We start from the raw sequence: 18,770 nt of genomic DNA on the forward strand, positions 1-18,770 counted from the left end.
TTAAATTAAACTTCATAAACAAAATGTGGGATTTTAATTTCAGCTCTAGAAATACGAAGGATGAAAATGATGGACTTTAACGTGTTTAACACTTAAATTCATTGTCTGCAACACAATGATTCATGACTGCACATATTCTTGTTTTTACACTGTATATATAAGTTTTTATAACGTTTTTGTAATCTCCTTTAAAAGGGATTTTGTTAAATTGCTCAATCCGTTTTTTTATGAGTGTTGTTGTACAAATATCTTTTCTTTTAGTCAGTGTTGTGACTCATGTTTATTTTTGTCGTTTCGTTTTTCCAGTTTGGCTCATGTGCGATCAAACGAGCTGCTCAGGGACTTTGACCTTCATGTTCTGTAATATTATATCATATTAAGCCACAAGTTGTTTATCAATGATGATACAAACCTAATTATTTAGCAAAAAAATGCACCAGATATACCAATCATGTCTCAGATGCCTTTTCACAGCACCAACTCTCCAGCAAGTTTTTATTAGATTAATATTTGTCTATATTTAAAAAAAATGTCCTTACATTTAAGTGTTACTTACTACTTACAGGTACCTGTTTTTTTTACTCTTGCTGCTGTAATATTGCAAACTTCTTATCTTAAAAACAATTAAATGCATAAATGAAATAGTTAAGGAGAATTGTGATGATAACTCAAACTTTTTCGCAGCTGATGAGACGTTCACGGACCCAGATTCAATAATAAAACCCTTCTCTTTATTTCCTGTATTTTCGTGTTGTGTAACATGACTTTCCTTAGGCATTATTTTAAAGATGATTAAATATATCGACACACAAATGTAAGGAAAACCAAAAGAATATAGATAAAACCATTAAATCACACTTTATAATAAAAAAGTGGGCTTTTAATTTCATCTCTAGGAATACGAAGGATGAAAATTATAGACTTTAACTCTGGTTTAACTGCAAAATTCATTGTCTGCAACACAATGATCCAATGGCTGCACAGATTCTTGTTTTTACATTGTATGTTATTAGATTCATATTTTTCTATATTTAAAAAAAATGTCCTTACACTTAAGTGTTGCATGTTACTTAATACTTACAGATGCCTGTTTTTTGAGTCTTGCTGCTGTAATATTTGCAAATTTCTTATCTTAAAAACAATTAAATGCATAAATGAAATAGTTAAGGAGAATTGTGATGATAACTCAAACTTTTTCGCAGCTGATGAGACGTTCACGGACCCAGATTCAATAATAAAACCCTTCTCTTTATTTCCTGTATTTTTGTGTTGTGTAACATGACTTTCCTTAGGCATTATTTTAAAGATGATTAAATATATCGACACACAAATGTTATGAAAAGAAAAAGAATATAGAATATAGATAAACCCATTAAATTACACTTCATAAACCAAATGTTGGCTTTTAATTTCTCTAGAAATATGAAGGATGAAAATGAGGGACTTTAACTCTGGTTTAACACTTAAATGCATTGTCTGTGCAACACAATGATCCAATGACTGCACATATTCTTGTTTTTACACTGTATATATAAGTTTTTATTAGATTCATATTTTTCTATATTTAAAAAAAATGTCCTTACACTTTAGTATTGCATGTTACTTAATACTTACAGATGCCTATTTCTCTTACTCTTATAGTATATCTTATCTTAACAATTACTAAATAATTAAATACATAAGTGATAACTGTCAAACTTTTTCGGAGCTGATGAGACGTTCACGGTCACATATTCAATAATAAAACCCTTCTCTTTATTTCCTGTATTTTCGTGTTGTGTATCATGACTTTCCTTAGGCATTATTTTAAAGATGATTAAATATATAGACACACAAATGTAAGGAAAACAAAAAGAATATAGATAAAACCATTAAATTACACTTTATAATAAAAAAGTGGGCTTTTAATTTCATCTCTTGGAATACGAAGGTTGAAAATTATGGACTTGAACTCTGGTTTAACTGCAAAATTCATTGTCTGCAACACAATGATTCAAAGTCTTGTTTTTACATTGTATATATAAGTTATTAGATTCATATTTTTCTATATTTTAAAGAAAATTACTTACACTTAAGTGTTGCATGTTACTTAATACTTACAGATGACTATTTCTATTACTCTTATAGTATTACTTATCTTAACAATTTCTAAATAATTAAATACATAAGTGATAACTGTCAAACTTTTTTCGCAGCTGATGAGACGTTCACGGACCCAAATTCATGAATAAAACCCTTCTCTTTATTTCCTGTATTTTCGTGTTTTGTAACATCCCGTAGAGAATCACATGCTTTCTGTTAATTCCTGGATTTGACGTGTAAATGAAACCAAAAAAAAAAATTAGGCTAATTTCCCGTTTTCTTGTTCTGGAGAAAAATCCTCTGTGAAACCGCCTCGTTGGGCTTTTGTTCGTTAATCAGCTGCAACGCGAACAATCAGGAAACTGGACGATGAACCAGAGACGTGAATAAAAGCATCTGATCCCGGATCTGCTCTCTGGACCGAGAGGAGGATTTTTGGGGGAAACCTTGAAAGCACCGCGTCGTCAGTCGCTTCCTGGAAGGAGGAAGACGAAGAAGAAGAAGAGGAAACAGAAGAAGAAGAAGAAGAAGAAGAGACCGGGCGGCCGCAGCAGCAGCAGCGGGCCACCACCTCTCCTCACCCGGGTTGATTCCACCGTGTTACCGAGCCTCGAACCGGGAGTTCCGACCAGTGGACCGGATGTCTCTATGGTCCCGTTAACCCACCGGCGAGATTCACCGCGACCCGTTAGCACAAGGTGAGCGGCTCCGACACTTTAGCACAAATTAGCTAGCACAATGCTAAGCTAGCCGTCACGCTCGCCAGACTCCATTCAAAAAACAGCCAATTTAACGTGGACTCGCTTCTCGTCTTGCCGGTGATTCCCGACCGGTTCCCCGGGTGTGACCGACCCGGGGAACCACAGCATCCCGGCTCGGTTCCGACTCGAGTCCACCCGCCATGTTACACGTTCCCGGTTCAGATCCACAGGGGCGGTGGCAGCCACAATGGAAACGACTCCTAATTGAGGATTTGAGCCTTTTGTTTAATTGAATGTTGCATCGTCCGGTGGGGGAAACCAGCGCCGAATTCATCTGCGTGCCCGGGTTAGTGGTTTGAGATGATCGGGTTGAGTTTTGCGTGAGATTATCGCGAACAGACAGGCGTGATTAGTGGAATTGGCGAATTCGTGAACGGGGTTTCGTGTGTGTGTCTGTGTGTGTCTGTGTGTAGCTTCGTGTAACGGGCCACAAGTTCCCCCTGACATGTTTCCACCCGGATGCATGAAGTTCTGCTGGAGGAGGACCGGGTCCACAGGCATGGGGGAGCTAGCATGGGAGCTAACAGCTAGCTGCAGCATCAGGTCTGGAACAGGCGAAGAAGAAGAAGAAGAAGAGACATAGCTCCTGGGGGGTGCAGGTGGAGAACCGGGTTGTAAAACCGAAAGTAACCTTCTCCCTGTGCAGGCAGATTAACACAGGATTAGAGTTCCTCAAGGACAAGCAGGAGGAGACAAGCAGGAGGACAGACGTCCCAGGACAACAGCCTGTGTCCCCCCACCCCCCCACAGATCTACATGTCCCCCCCCCAGGTCCAGGGTGTGATGCTGCAGGACCAGTGGAGGACACACCGAGTTTTTAATAATCATGTCTCACACGTTTTTTAAAAACCAGGTTCACGTGGGATGGTTGTGTTCATCCACTGACCTAATTATGGAAATCAAGTCTTTGTGTCTCACCCCCCCCCCCCCACCTCCCTAAACAGATGTGGCCGGTGAGATATTCCCGGTGATAAAAAACATGGCGGTTAACCACAAACCTCAGATTTCCGACCTCCTAATGAGAAACTACATAAAACCTGCCGTGTAAGTCGCGGTGGAGGAAGTGTTCCGATCTCTGAGTGGAGTAGTTTTACCCACACATTGATTATTTACGATGTTTTTTACCGACGATCGGATCAAGACAATTTCTGGACATTCGCAGGAGACGTTCACAACAACAGAACCGCCCCCCCCGAGCGCTCAGGACGTGGAAATGGTCTCCGGCGTGAATCACGTGTTCTTGTTTGTAGCGCTCCTATCTCGTCATCTTTCCAGGTTGACCTCATCCCCTTGTCCCCCCGGTGGATGATCCAGTCTGATGGTCGCTCAGTGTCCTCCAACTCTCAGTCAGGCTCCACCCCCCTCGCTCTTCCTTATATGGTCACTTATGGTTTCAAAGAACAAGATGGCGCTGAACAAAATGCCAAATCCCAATTTTTAAGAGTGCTTCAAACCGGAAGCTCCCCAGTAGATGGGTGGAGTCACAGCGGGTGGACACTCCCACGCAGCAGCAGCAGTCGTTCTACGTGCCACCGCTCGATTCCCACGTAACGAAGGTCCGGTGTCGTATCGACCGCCGCCCTGGGTCCCGCACGCCATTTAGATTCAGAGCGACTTCCCTTCTCGTGTAGCTGCAGGCGCCGGCAGCGCTTAGTCACTGCAGCCTTTGTTGTCATGCATGTGTTTTATTTTTTTCAGCGTGTGGTTTAGTCTTCAGGATAAACAGATGCTTCCTAACAGACGTGGACACGATGAAGAAGTTTGACTGTTTGGAAAGAGGAGCAGAAACGATCGTAGATTCACAGAGATCTGAGTCTGTAGATGTTCTGCTGGTTTCCTGCTTGTTTGTTGGCTGGTGTCTAACTTTCTAACTTACTACTTGGTGCCCTAACCCTGACTTTTCAGTTTAGTCAGAGCCAAAATAACAAGTGGTCTGGGTCAGAGATCAAACTGAACCATGGTTTCGGTTTGAAAACCTTTTTGTTCAGACGTTTGAATCTTTCGCAGGAAGTTGAGTCATCGTTGAACAATAGAGGAAGAAGCAGAATCCTGTGGTTTGACAGGTGAAGTTTGTTTGAAGTTGGGACTCTGAGCTGTGAAACTGGACATGAGACTGTTCTGCTTGTAACTATGATGTGGTTTATTGTGTGTGTGTGTGTGTGGAACTTTTAGCGTGTCTGTGTTGTTGCTCATACACAGTTACACACACACACCTTAGAAAGCCGATGTTATTTTTAACTATAAAGATCTATTTAAAGAGCAACAGAACTGAGGATCTTAAGAGCTGTTGTTCTCGATGAATGAGAAGTTTCAGCCCTCGGTCCTCAAATCTTCGTGGTTTTGAAAAGAGAAACTTTGTGTCAAGCAATAAAATAATATATATCTTTCTTGAGCTGGCACAGGACTGAGATGTTTGAAGAGTTTACCTTTGTTCCATTTACTAATAATAGATTTTTAAAAATAGTCATGGATTGCTGGTAATTAATCCAGTGTGTTTGTGTCGTGTATTTTCATACCGGCTGAAATTGATTTTAGAATCGTTTTATACGGGTTTACATTAATGGACACTCATAACGTTTTTGTAATCTCCTTTAAAAAGGGATTGGGTGAAATTGCTCAATCCGTTGTTTTATGAGTGTTGTTGTGCAAATATCTTTTCTTTTAGTCAGTGTTGTGACTCATGTTTATTTTTGTCGTTCTTTAGTTTTTCCAGTTTGGCTCATGTGCGATCAAACAAGCTGCTCAGTGACTTTGAGCTTCATGTTCTGTAATATTATATCATATTAAGCCACAAGTTGTTTATCAATGATGATACAAACCTAATTATTTAGCTAAAAAATGCACCAGATATACCAATCGTGTCTCAGATGCCTTTTCACAGCAGATCGAGGATCCTTTGCTGAACTCCTTGCGTTTCCACCACAGGGACCAGGGTCTCAATGTGTGTGTGTGTGTGTGTTGCTGTTGTGTTTCTATTTCATTATCATTCCATCGCTCCTGTTCCTTTGATGAACGAGCACCACGTGTATAGATACAGTTTTTTAAACATCGGAGCTGCAATGACTGCATTTGGCTAATTAACCTAATAGAGTTGGCTCAGGGAGACCTGATCGATCGGGAGCTGCAGAGGGGGGGACTGAGGGATCAGAGCAGCGTCTCCCAGGTTTTACAGGGATTCAGATGTGTAACGGCCTGGTTTCACTTCCCCGGTGCAACAGCGACTACGCAGGATGCTCCAAGGATGCGTGAAGTATTAACATCTGCTTCTTGGCCTCAGCCGACACGCCATCTGCGCCCGCAGCGCTTCCATCGCTCAGGAAAAAAGAGAAAAGGCCCTTTTTCATTTGCCCTTTGCAGCGTTTATTCCACTCACTAGCCTGACAAGCTTCTCTCTGTTCTTTTAAATGCTGTCATTTAGCTGAAATTATCCTCCGGAGTTTACAGATGCTTGACTGAAGTGACACCGTCAGAGCTGCTGATCGGCCTGCAGCTAATAATTATCAATTAATCTGCAGATTTAGTCTTTTAGATAAATGAATCAATTGCTTTTTAAACATTAAAAGTGTAATATTGGTATTATTTAACACAAGGGAGGTTACATTACAACATTTCTGTCACCGTGATGTCTGATGTATTTAAATCTATTTGTTTGAAAATGTTTAATTCCTTGGAGAAAACTCACTGATGTGACCCACTTGTAAATTTGTGTAAAGAAGAAAATAGATGCAAAGTGTCCGTTTTAAACCTTTAAGTATAATATGTTGCAATTACAAATGCATGTGTGAAGCTTAATTTTTTATTTTCACAACAGGCTCTGATCTAATCGGATGACGGACTGTAAAAGCAAAGCTGCTTTGGTGCATTGAATTACGATTCAGGGGATTTTCTTTGTTAAAAGCAGGAAAATGCCCTTAGAGCCCAAGCGTTGAGTAAGTGCTGCTGATCATCACCTGTCCTGCTCCCACTTCCTGTGGAAGACGCCCTCTGGATGTGGAACTAATTTTAGCTCATTAAAAGTTTGGCTGTGAACAAAGCGAAGCGCTGTTTGTGTTCGACTGTGAAGAACAGAGCGGATATTGTTGGAGCGCTTGTGTTTGTGAGTCTGAAACACTTTGCTCTCACAGTGTGGGGGAGGTTCACACTTTGAGTTGAAGATTAAATATTGAGCCGATCGCTTGATTTAAAACGAGCCATTTGAAGACGTCGCCTGAAGGAAAACTCTTTGAAATTTGTGAATATTGGTCACAGTTTTGTGTCATTTTCTCCTCTAATGGGATTCTTGATTTCTTTGGCTTCTAGTTCAAAACAATTAGGATTGACAAGTCATTGGTTGAAATTAGGGCTGGGCAAGTTAACTCGTTTCAATGGAGTTAACTCGAGTTAACTCAAGTGATGAGTTAACTCGATTAATTATTTTATCTCGCATTCACTCAGGTTTGATTATTTATTGTTTTATTGTGAAAGTCAGGCTTTTATTTTGTGAAAGTCTGTTGCTGACTGCTGCAGAACAGGAAAAAAGAAAATAATTGGCGGATAAACAATCGAGTTAACTCATCACTTGAGTTAACTCGATTAAAACGAGTTAACTTGCCCAGCCCTAGTTGAAATACATCCATGTTTAACGATACACTTCCAACTTTGTTACTGAAAGTTAAAGGAACTAAGTGGTGGTATCAGGGAAGGTGTATTTTATCTGAGAGGGCAGGGCACTGATTCATTTGATTCATTTTAAGATAATCAACGAGTGAATCTGAAATCTATTCAGGAGGAAACCGCTCTCCCCCTCAGCCACAGCCGCTCTGAAGTAACAGAACCGATTCAGTTCCTGTGTGAGCTGGGGTCAATGTGTTTGTTTGTAATAATTGCGAGTTTTTAAATCCTTAGTAAATCTGTCTTGTGTGTAAACTATAAAACAGAAGAGCTTAATAAGAGCGTTTTGCTCTGGGTTCGCTGCAGTCGACTGCACAGCCTGTACAGTACGACAACCCCCCCCCCCAGCACCTTCTGCTTGTCACCCAGCGACACAGATCTGTGGATACATGCTTAGCCGGTCGGGGGGGTGAGGGTTTGGCCGGACTCTGACCGGGACGCTGGCCCTCGCTGACATGGACTTGGACGGGTAATCTGTGAGATCAGCAAAATGTAATCTTCTTTGGTCAGCGACCCGCACAGCATTATTTGTGTGGCTGAATAAGAGTCTGTGTGTGTGAGTGTGTGTGTGTGTGAGTGTGTGTGTGTTCAGTAAAGAGGAATCCTGCAGTGTAGATGTGAGACACTTTGTGAAGGCTGTGAGACTTTAGTGAGTTCCCTGTGACACGTTACTGACAATTAGAGCACGACTGATTCTGAGTATTGGAGGCTGCGGCCAATACCGATGTTAAGAAGTAAAAAATTTGCAATAGTGATATTGTCCGTTATATATTTTTTAAATAAATGTTAATTGGCCTGACATTTTAAGGTTTAACCATAATTGTCATTAGAAATAAAAAGAAAACACAAATCCAGCCAAATATTGAACTTGAATTAAGAAAAAAAGCATTTATTTACGTAAAATGTGAACATAAATCCACATCTTTTCTTGTTTATCTTGTGAAATGAAAGTTGAATATAATCTTCACAGTGATCGTTAGGTAGAGCTCAGTAGGTGTGTGTGTCTGCTGGGCGGAGCCGACACACACCGGAGGAGGATCGGTTCCTCTTCAACACCCTGGAGAGTAAAGCCTTGTGCTGATTACAATCCTGCTTGTGATGCTGTCGATACAGGCTCATTACGACCCCCCCCCCCCCCCCTCACTACCATTGCAGTACAATTGGTTTATATGGGAATTACCATCATAATCCTGGTCCTTGTTAACAGGAGGAGGGATGGGACACAGTGGACGATCATGTGTCTTCACTTGAAGAACAGTTGGTCTACATCATTTAATTTTTACTGTTTTCATTCATTTGAATTGTTGGGAGAAAATCGACATGTAGGAACTAGGCTACGTGTTTCTTACATTGTTGAGTGGATAAACAAAGATGGACCACGCGTCTCCACTCTCTTGTTTCACAAAAAGATGCTAAAATATCCCGGGGTGTGTGTTTGTAGTTTGGTCTGTACCATCCACTAGGGACGGGAATCAGCAGGGACCTCCCGATACGATACTATCACGATACTTAGGTGGCGATACGATATGTATTGCGATTCGATATGACGATTTCCTGGGATTTCTTTTGTTTTTTGTTTTTTTTTAAATACTGGACCATGGAAAAATGTTGAATCGTACCTTCAAATACAACACAGTCAAATCCACTTAGAGCTTTACAAGTTTTATTTCAAATATTAACATTAACTTAATGACTGCCGGGCAGCCAATAGAGGAAATAAATAAAAATGTGCCCTATTATTGTATAGCCCCTGTCAACTGCACACAAACTGACAGATTAAGAAATGTATGCCACTTACGCTACTTTTAAACAATAAATAAAAGGTAAATTAAATAGAATGAGTAAAAGTTTACTTAAAATATAAACTTTGAAATAAACAAAAAGTAGGCTAATGTTGTTTGCATGTAGGCGATACAAAGCTAGTGCTTGGGTATGTTTAGATTCTTGTGCAAAAACAAGAGCTGGTCAACATGCTCTGGGGTGAATGTTTTTTTTAATTTTTAAAAAATCGATTTGGGAGGCAGCATCGCGATTTAAAATCGTCAACATTCACAAGAATCGCGATTTGTAACTGAATCGATTTTTTCCTACCATCCACTAACATGGAGGAGGTGGGACTTTTTCCCTTAACTCAAGGAAACCGTCTTCACTTGGGTCTGAAAGCAGCTTACTCTTCTGAAACCTTCACCTCTGCACCATATGACTCACAATCTACATAGAGCACTCCAGGCTTCTCCCTCAGCAAACAGCAGCAGTGGGAAGTTTCCACCGACGTGTTCTCACTCTCTCAGCGGAGTGATGACGCTGCTTCGTTACCTGCTCTTAAATAATGAGTCTTAATGATGTTTGATTCATTTTTAATTGCTCTCCATCGACAGAGGTGAGCCATGGCCGAACCAAACGCCTCCCGTCCCCAGAGGAAGATGTCCACCGCCGGGGAGAGTGTGTACAAGGTGCTCGGGCTGGAGAAAGGAGCGACTGCTGAGGACATCAAGAAAGCATACAGGTGAGCGCTCAGCGATGTGAAGTATTACTCAACTCTGTAAGCCGTCTCAGTCCACTGGATTAGTTTGTGCAGAGTAGACGGGGTAAAGGCACCGGAATTATTACATCAGGTATTTCCTTAATCCTTCACTTTTATAATCTTGTTCCTTGTTGTGTGGGAAAATGTCTCATAACTTGCCTCAAGTCGTATTCCTGCAGAGTAAGTTTCTCCCTGTGAAGAGAAATTGATAGGAAACCTTTTTATAATTATTTATTAGAAATTCATCTATAAAATATTTTAAATAAGACCAAGTCATGATTTCAGCTTGACTTGTGTTTTTTCTGTTTATCTGAATTTGATCTGGTGGTGGAACCGGCAACATTTCATTTTAATCCTCTCCCTGAGTAAACAGGACCAATGTGATGTTTAACTATTTTGTTATTCATGAGAAAGCTAAAGAAATAAATACCAGTTTTGAATCCTTCACCACGACGTCTCCTTATTTTCTCCCTTTCCCTCCGTCTTCCACTTGCCTCCGTTCCCTCATTATAACGTTTCTCCTTCTGTCCTTTTAGAAAACTAGCGCTGAAGTATCATCCGGACAAGAACCCGGACAACCCGGAGGCAGCGGATAAGTTTAAGGAGATCAACAACGCCAACTCTATTTTAAATGATGAGACCAAGAGGAAGATTTACGACGAGTACGGCTCCATGGGCCTGTACGTGTCCGAGCAGTTTGGAGAGGAGAGCGTCAAATACTACTTCCTTATGTCCAAGTGGTGGTTTAAGGTGCGTGTGAATCATCTCTGTGGGTTTCAAACGGCTCCTACAGATGATTGTGTCCTCTGATGGTCTCCTGTGTGTTTCCTGAGGAGGTGCAGACACCACCTCCTGCCCCGAGGCTGAACCTGGCTCCTCTCTGTGTGTGTTCCCTCCTGCAGGGTCTGGTTCTGTGCTGTACACTGTTCACCTGCTGCTGCTGTTGCTGCTGCTGCTGTTTCTGCTGTGGGAAGTGTAAACCACCCGATGACGACGAGAACTACCAGTACGTGGACCCCGAGGACCTGGAGGCCCAGATCAAAGCAGAGCAGGACGCAGGTGAGAGCTCGGGGGGGGGTGAGGTGGTAGTTTAACATCGAGTTGGGAATACTCTGCGTTCCTGTGACTCTGACACTCTGGACGGCATCTTCTTTCTGTGGGATTGACTGTTCATCAGTGACTGTGCCTCTGGGAGACGATAAAACATCCAACAAGACAACAGCTTAACGATCTATCATGAATACAAACAGGCAGGAAATGAGCTCCTTGAACCGGAGAGCTGTTAATGCACCTTCCCCTCGCTCCATTAACCAAAATGCATCATGAAAGTTTTAGATTCTTTAACTATTGACTGTATTTTGTGTTAAAAGAATTCATTTACTTTGGTTTACCACACACTTGGGACTCTGTGAAGAGAACAAAGTTGTATTGTATTTTTTCTTTTCACATCAGATGTACGAGCTCAGCAGATTAAACAGATTAAATGTCGGTTATTCAGTGGCTGAAATCAGAGAAACAAAATCAGAAATCCAAAAGATCTCTTCAGCTCAGACACAAAACCAAACTTTAGTTTTAGACTTAGGACCAAATCAGGACTCGAGTTGTTGCCTCACAGTAATAAAATGTGTCCAAATGGTGGTTTAAGGTGTGAGCACATCTTCTGTTTGGATTTCAAAAGACTCCCAACGGTCGAATTGTTGAAGTGTTCTGTCAAATAAAGGTTTTCATATCCGCAGTCAATCTTAAATGCTGATACATCAATTGTTGGGGATTCATTTGTTTTGTGCGTATTATTGTTAAACGTTTCTGAACACAAACCGACGTCAGCCCGTGTTGTTCTGTCTTATTTAATGTAACTTGCTCTCACACCGCAGGCTTCTTGTCTTCGTGCTCCAACCCAACAGGTAACACAGTAATCATAGGCCAGCCCAAATCTAACCCGGCTCCAGAAAGCTCCGACGGCCCGGGTCGGCCCATCCCGCTGCCGCTGGCCATGCCGCCGCCGGCCGAGCCCAAGGCGCCGAGCTCGGCCGGTCCAGCAGGGGCCGAGAACCCCGGGGAGACTTTACCAGAGTCGAAATGACTCGTAAGAGCCGCGTCGTCCACGTTGTGTGTCCATCATGTGTTGTCTTGTGTGTCAGCTGCTGCCGGGCCGCACTGCTCAGCTTCCTCACGCATCCCATAACAAACCGCCTGTGTTGTCCAGTCGTCACCGTCACGCACCTTCACCGCAGCGGCCGCCATGTTGCTGCAGGCGTCTGGTCCCTGCATGTGTCTTCACCCTGTCCTGTCGTCACCTTGTGCCTGAAGAGCTCTGCACACAATGAGCATGGCTGAATTTTGTGTTGTAACTTCCTGTTTGTCGCATTGTTGACATGTTTATATGGAATTGTGTTTGATACTTGTGTGTTTTATCGGTTCAATGGAGGGGAAACTAAAGAATATACTTACAAAACTGTCATATTTCAGTTGCAGATATATATATATATTTTTTTTTAACAATATATTTATTGAGTTTTACATATAAGAAACATACATACAAACATTTATTAACATACAAACGTTTATAAACACCCCCAACCCACAATCAAACATTCAGGGTAAAGAAAAAGAGGCAGAAATTAAATAACTTAAATAAGATTAAATAAAATAATTAAAAAAAATACATATATAAAAATATAAGAATAAATGGAAGTAAATAAAGACATAATTATACAAATTCAAATAAATTAAATTAAATTCCAATCAATCGTCAAAAGCCTAGATAAAATAACGTTATCTTATTCATAATATTAGTTTGTTACAATTAGTATTCATCCTATTAGGTGCTGCTATTTTATTCTGTTTCACTCTAGATTCAAATATTTAGTCATATTTGACCGATTTCATTTAATGTGCAGTTTTGCTGTTATTTTCCAGACCACTTTTAAAAATCTAATCAAATTAAAGGCAAAATAGAATTTCTTATTTTCTTTGTTTTTAATATTTGATTTTCAAATCCCAGCCTGTTTTGAAAACATCAACTTGTCTTTTAATGGTTTGTCTCTTTTGGGTCTAAAGATTTCTAGAGATTAGAGCTGTTTTTTGCTTTTCGTCTGTATTTTTATAAATGAAGTGGAGATGATGACACATCTGTTCTCGTTTCCTCCGGCAGGAAAGTGACGGCGTGGATGAGCCTCGACGAGCAGAAGCAGATGGGTATGAAACTGTTATTTCTGTATTTATCCAGACAAACGTCCATTCACTCTCCCATTAGCACCTAGACAGTCAATTTAGAGTCTCCAATTAGCCAAACCCCAGTCTGCATGTCCTTGGACTGTGAGAGGAAGCTGAAACAAACTCCACACTGATCTTTATTTCTGTACATGTACTGTAATTCAGCTCTGTAGCCTGTGGAGAAATGTGAGATTCGTATTGACTCTGGTTTTAGACGGATGAGTCAATTGATTCCAAAGTCTTATCCACTCGCATTCTCATCTTACTGATCCAGGAATCAAACCCAAATTACCCTGAAGAGCAAAGTTTTCTACACTTAAAAAAGCGACAGAATAACCTGCAGCTCTTTCTTGTATAGAAACTGTTTTTACACTATTTAAATCCCCTTATCCCTGAAGCCTAATTCAGTATCGGAGAAACGCAAACATCATGAAGATGCAAGTATCTAAAATACCGAAGTTCCTTATATATTTTAAACTTGTTGCCAACAGACGATAAAGCTTTTCCAACTGAACCTGCAACGATTTAAATTCCGACCGCTCCTGTTGATCCTGTTTCTCTGTTTCACTCTGATCTGGTTTCTCTCTCTCTCTCTTCAGCCTCCCGAGCTCCGTTACCGACCCTGCCACACACGACTGCTGCCGGACGTCCAGAACCCCAGAGATCGACCAGCCCAGAGCCACCAGCCATCCCAGCCCTCTCGCCCCATAACCCAGCCCCCCCCCCCCCACCCACCCACTGGACCACACCTGCAATGCGGACCCTCGAAAGGCTCCGGCCCACCTCCACTGAACTCTTAACTGTGGAGACGTATCCATGTTATTCTAACCACTAGCCGGGCTCATTGAGAACTTCATGCCAACTAGTAAAAAAAACCCAAGGCATCTGGCTGTTCTTTAATGAATCACCCCTCCCTCTGCCCTAAACCTGGGGCGGGTGGGTCCACTTCTTCCGGGAATATGAGGGGACCAAAAAAAAAACCATGGTGGATCCTCTTATATATCCAGAGCAGGACTGGAATTCATCTCCCAGTGCTCCCAGTCTCCCTCGGCTCTGGACTCAATCGGGAGAATTTTTTTTACATTTCTTCTGCTTAACTAATTTTGCCCTTCAAAATAAAAGAAAAAGCCACGAAGGCGAGTGGTCAATTAACTCCTGTATGAAACTGTACAAATCATCTGAAACCGCTCATCTCCTCCTCTTCCTCTTCCTCTTGAGGAACCATCCACTCCGGTCAGATGTTGCATCACCGCCCTCGAACGCTCGTTGTCTCACGGCTTTGAGAAGATGTTTCAAAGGAGGCGTGGCCAGTGGAGGGGTCGAGGTCACGACTACGTTTCACACAATCTGAGGATGTGACGCAGCAGAAGGGACTGCAGGTGCGATGTCCACGGATTGTGTGTGTTGTTAGAAACGTCTGAGCCAAAACCTGGAGATGCAAGGAGCAAGAACCCCCCCCCCCCCCCCCCGGCCCCCCCCTGTGCATGCATTTCTGTCCGGATGCATGCCCCCCCCCTACTGTACAGCACTGGAACTCCCCGACCACAGGTCATGGAAGAACTGCCGACTCAAACCTTACAAACTCTGGTTCCACACTCCATCCTGTAAACAACAAACACACACTTGTACCAGCCAACATGTCATTGTGTGCCACCCTCGGCTTCAACAAGTATAACCCCTCCCCCCCCCAGCGTAATCTATATCGATAACAGATGCCATACCATGAAAAACAAAGCGTCAAAGATATAAACGGAAACGACTTTGAATTAATTCTGTTTTGTCAACACTACATTATTCCTCTTCTTTTGTTGCAGACTCAGGCTTCATCCACACAACTAGGTTTCCGTTTGTTGACACACTAAATACTCCAGAGTTTGTTTTTTTCTCAGATTCGTCAGGCTCCTATCACATGACCCCCCCCCCGGCCACCAGTGTAGAACCCAACATGGAGAATCCATTACAAGTGTTACTGACCCTGTTGTGTAGTTAAATTCTGTATTTGACAACTGTTTACATGTTGAGACGAGACGAGATGTTGTTCAAGCAACGCGAGAGGTCACATGACGCGGGATTTAATATTGATCCTGAAACTCCCACTTTCATTTGAAAACGTTGTAGCTTGGATGTAGCCATGTTTCGTAGACCAAAGCTAACAGCTCCATGTAGCCAGCCGCACCCCCCCCCCCACGCGTCGGGTGGAGGCTGATGCCATTTGCTCTGGAAGCCACAGTTCTGTTTGTCAAAGTTTTTTTTGGCATTTGCTTTTTTAAGTGAAACGAGTCTGAAGCCATCTCATTATCTTTTAGCCTCTGTTCTCCCAGAACAAAAGGAAACAATGGACTTTAAAGTGACTTGATTATCTGTAACCTCAGGTCCCAGATTCACTGAGGACGCATTAGTCTCCTAATTGGATTGCACTGAGTTTAATTCACTTGGCTCTGGAGCAGCTCCGAGCAAGCTATCGATCATATTGCAAATTTCAGGCCTGACCCATTAAGGCCTGCACCTTGTCTTGAATCAATTAATCTGAAATCAGCTCTAAAACTCAGTTTCTGAAGGCACCCAATCTCAACCCGAATCAGCGTAATCCTGCTATGTAATGAATGCTGCTAGCTAACCAGCGTCTTCTCTTAAAGAAAGAAAAGAGGCACAAAACTGTCCCTCCTATAATTGGACTTATTTGAAAAGGCTTTTTGAAAACATCTCGTCTGACGCACATCTTGCTGCCGTGCCATAGTTGTGTTGTGTTGCTTCTAGGTCTTTTTTTATCAGTTTTAAAAGAAATGATTTCCCTCTTCCAGTGGCGGGTGATATTTTAGGGTTAATCCTTCATTCTTTTTCCTCCCATGATAAATAAAGTCCACAGTGCGTCTGTCTAGTAAATGTGAAGCTGGTCTCTCGGCTGCTGAAACTCTTCGCCCCCCCGGTGAACTGCAGTAAACTAACGTAGACTCACACGTAGGAGCAGCTTTGTTTCATCACAACCTGCTCATAAACCTGTTTCTTCATTCTGTCTTTGACATATCAGCTTGTATTTCTCTGTGGAACTGTCTGCAAACTTAAAGGTCATTATTTCAAATGATTATTTTATTTTTTACCATCGATAGCCAAAACGCTGTTTGATTACGAGAGCGTCTAGTTACATTTCAGGTCTTGAATTTTCTTCAAATCTTCTCAAATGAACTCACTTCAGAATAACAGCGATGAGGCGAAAGCAGACTGGTTATTTATTGTTTTTTAATTGTTGTAAATAACTCATGAAACAGCAAAATTAATGACAATAATTCCTTATTGTTTATAGACAGTTTGTATGAATTAATGTCTGTTGTAACAGCGTACATGCATTTTTACTTTGTATTTATATTGCATAGAATTATGACTTAAATTTAATAATACTAACATTGACGTCTGCAGGAGGTCAACTTAATGATCAACCTTTTGGTTTCATCGTAGTTTCATAATCCTGTCTCTATGTTGGTTGATGGACATGCATCAAACTTCAAAATAACACGTTGAATACATTTTTATCAAAGTTGGATTCTGTCATTTTAGGTTCTTATCACACAGATGTTTGTTCATGTTTCTGACAAGTTTGGTGTTATTTTATTAAGAAAACTGAGTGAAAAGTCATGATTGACAGATTGAGACTCGTGATTGGTCGAGCGCATGTATCAAATGACCAATTGAAACCAAACTTATCGGAAACAGTAACACTTAAACATCAGTGTGATAAGGTCGACGTACAATGACAGAAACAATCTCTGAGAAACATTTATTTTGTGCGTGTCCCATCTGCTAACATGGAGGATGTGGGGGTTTGTAACCTATACTGCAGCCAGCCAGCAGGGGGCGTCACGTTCTTCCTCCGACTTCCTCGCTCTCTGCTGGGAAGTCGTGCAGTGGTACAATCTTCTAAAAGAAGGTTTTTTTTCTTTTCTTCAGTGTCAAGAAATTATTAAACGGAAAAAATGAGTCGACCAGCACGAGGAAGACATTTGATCATTTTAGGTGACGTTTTCATTTTTTTTTTTATGTTTTTCTTTCGGCTGTGGACGATCTGTAAATGAGTTATTAATGAAATTCAACCAAATAAAAAAAAACGGGGATTTTATAACTTCTTGTGTCTTGTATTTGTAATTGATTGTGAAAACTATGATAATCAAACGTGAATGTGAAGCAGAGACGAGGAGTGAAGAGCTGATGAAAGTTGAATATGACTTCAGTTCAGTAAATAGTGAACATGTTTGCAGACATGTTAATATATGGAAAATTACACTCAAGCTACAACAAATAGTCTTTACGATGTCTATATTCAATAAATATTACATAATAAAATCTTCCTTGTGTAGATACAGGAGCCAATTATGATTCATATGTTCCACCTGCCTGTAATTATATTTGCCAAGTCTATATATATTGGACACTTTGAGTTTAAACTAAATACACTTTGTTGGTTGTTGGATACTTTGCACCAGTGATATGATAAATGACGATCTTCAGGAGCTCCAGGGTTTTCTTATTATGTTTTATGCCTCCGACAACCAGTGCAGTTTCAGTCAAATTCTTTTAGATTCAAATAACCTTTGACCTTTAAAATCCTATCAGTTCATCTTTGTGTCTGATTGACTATTAGTGCCACAGTTGAAGAGGTTCTCTGAAATCTTTCTTTTGGCCTGACTGCTCGTGAACAGATGAATAACTCTGTGTTTGTATGTTTAGCTCACACAACAGAGGCCCTCGGCCCCCGAGCCTATAAATAGTGATGTAATCCCGTTAGTGGCTTAGTCTACTTAGCCGACTCCATTTTGATGATTGGTAAATACGTCTTGTGCTGAACGAACAGACTCCACCGCTGCACTCATCAGGAAGCTGTCAGAGGTCAGAGGTCAGAGGGACTCCAGGGCTACACCAGTGTTTACTGTACATACACATCTGATCAATTTCTAATTCATCTTAGTTTATGGTTTTCCTTTTGACAACAGTGGGATGTGGTTTCGTGATTTTGATTTATCTTCGCATAAAGGATTTAATCTCTATATTTATAAGAAAGAATAGTTAAACTTCTAACGACTGAATGATGGTGATGTAGTATATAATCATATTTCCCCGCCCATTGAATCGTACGGGGATGTAGCTCAGTGGTAGAGCGCATGCTTTGCATGTATGAGGCCCCGGGTTCAATCCCCGGCATCTCCACTCTTTTCCTCTTTTCCTCCTCGCACGTCAAACTGTAGAAGTTACTTTCTAACGTTACTTTTTACAAACAAACGTAAAAATAACTCTTACTTTGTGGTTTTATTTGTTGTTTATTCCTCCTTTAAGTGAATTAAATCATCTGGAAACACGTTTACAACAAAGATTGAACAGCAAAGTACAAATATTCACACTGTACACAGTTTTTTTTACACTGTATACATTCCTCTTTAATACATTTATATAATTGTTTATATGTATTATCTTTCTTTTAAGCAGTAGCATTATATTTTGAGTTTTGGGCTCAAGTGTTTTTTTGGTCTGTTTTTGTTGCCGTCGGGCGC

At 41.1% G+C, this 18,770-nt stretch overlaps 1 protein-coding gene and 1 non-coding gene across 4 annotated transcripts; both read left to right on the forward strand.

The window, feature by feature from the left end:
* The first annotated feature begins 2,414 nt into the window (after positions 1-2,414).
* On the forward strand, positions 2,415-13,932 carry dnajc5ga (DnaJ (Hsp40) homolog, subfamily C, member 5 gamma a). Of its 3 annotated transcripts, none has more exons than XM_061091660.1 (7): positions 2,415-2,780; positions 9,872-9,999; positions 10,554-10,767; positions 10,920-11,076; positions 11,892-12,103; positions 13,172-13,215; positions 13,833-13,932. In XM_061091660.1, the coding sequence occupies exons 2-5, from the start codon at positions 9,881-9,883 to the stop codon at positions 12,098-12,100; spliced, it is 699 nt and encodes a 232-aa protein (XP_060947643.1). In that variant the 5' UTR covers positions 2,415-2,780; positions 9,872-9,880; the 3' UTR covers positions 12,101-12,103; positions 13,172-13,215; positions 13,833-13,932. The 3 variants fall into 3 exon arrangements, with proteins under 3 accessions (XP_060947643.1, XP_060947644.1, XP_060947645.1); XM_061091661.1 differs by having other exon boundaries at positions 11,922-12,103; XM_061091662.1 differs by lacking the exon at positions 11,892-12,103.
* A 4,425-nt stretch (positions 13,933-18,357) lies between these two features.
* trnaa-ugc (transfer RNA alanine (anticodon UGC)) lies at positions 18,358-18,429 on the forward strand. The gene has a single exon. It is a non-coding gene; the product is annotated as a tRNA-Ala (tRNA).
* The last annotated feature ends 341 nt before the right edge of the window (positions 18,430-18,770 follow it).

This window comes from Limanda limanda, chromosome 18, assembly GCF_963576545.1.
Source record: "Limanda limanda chromosome 18, fLimLim1.1, whole genome shotgun sequence".
Classification (NCBI taxonomy): Eukaryota; Metazoa; Chordata; class Actinopteri; order Pleuronectiformes; family Pleuronectidae; genus Limanda; species Limanda limanda.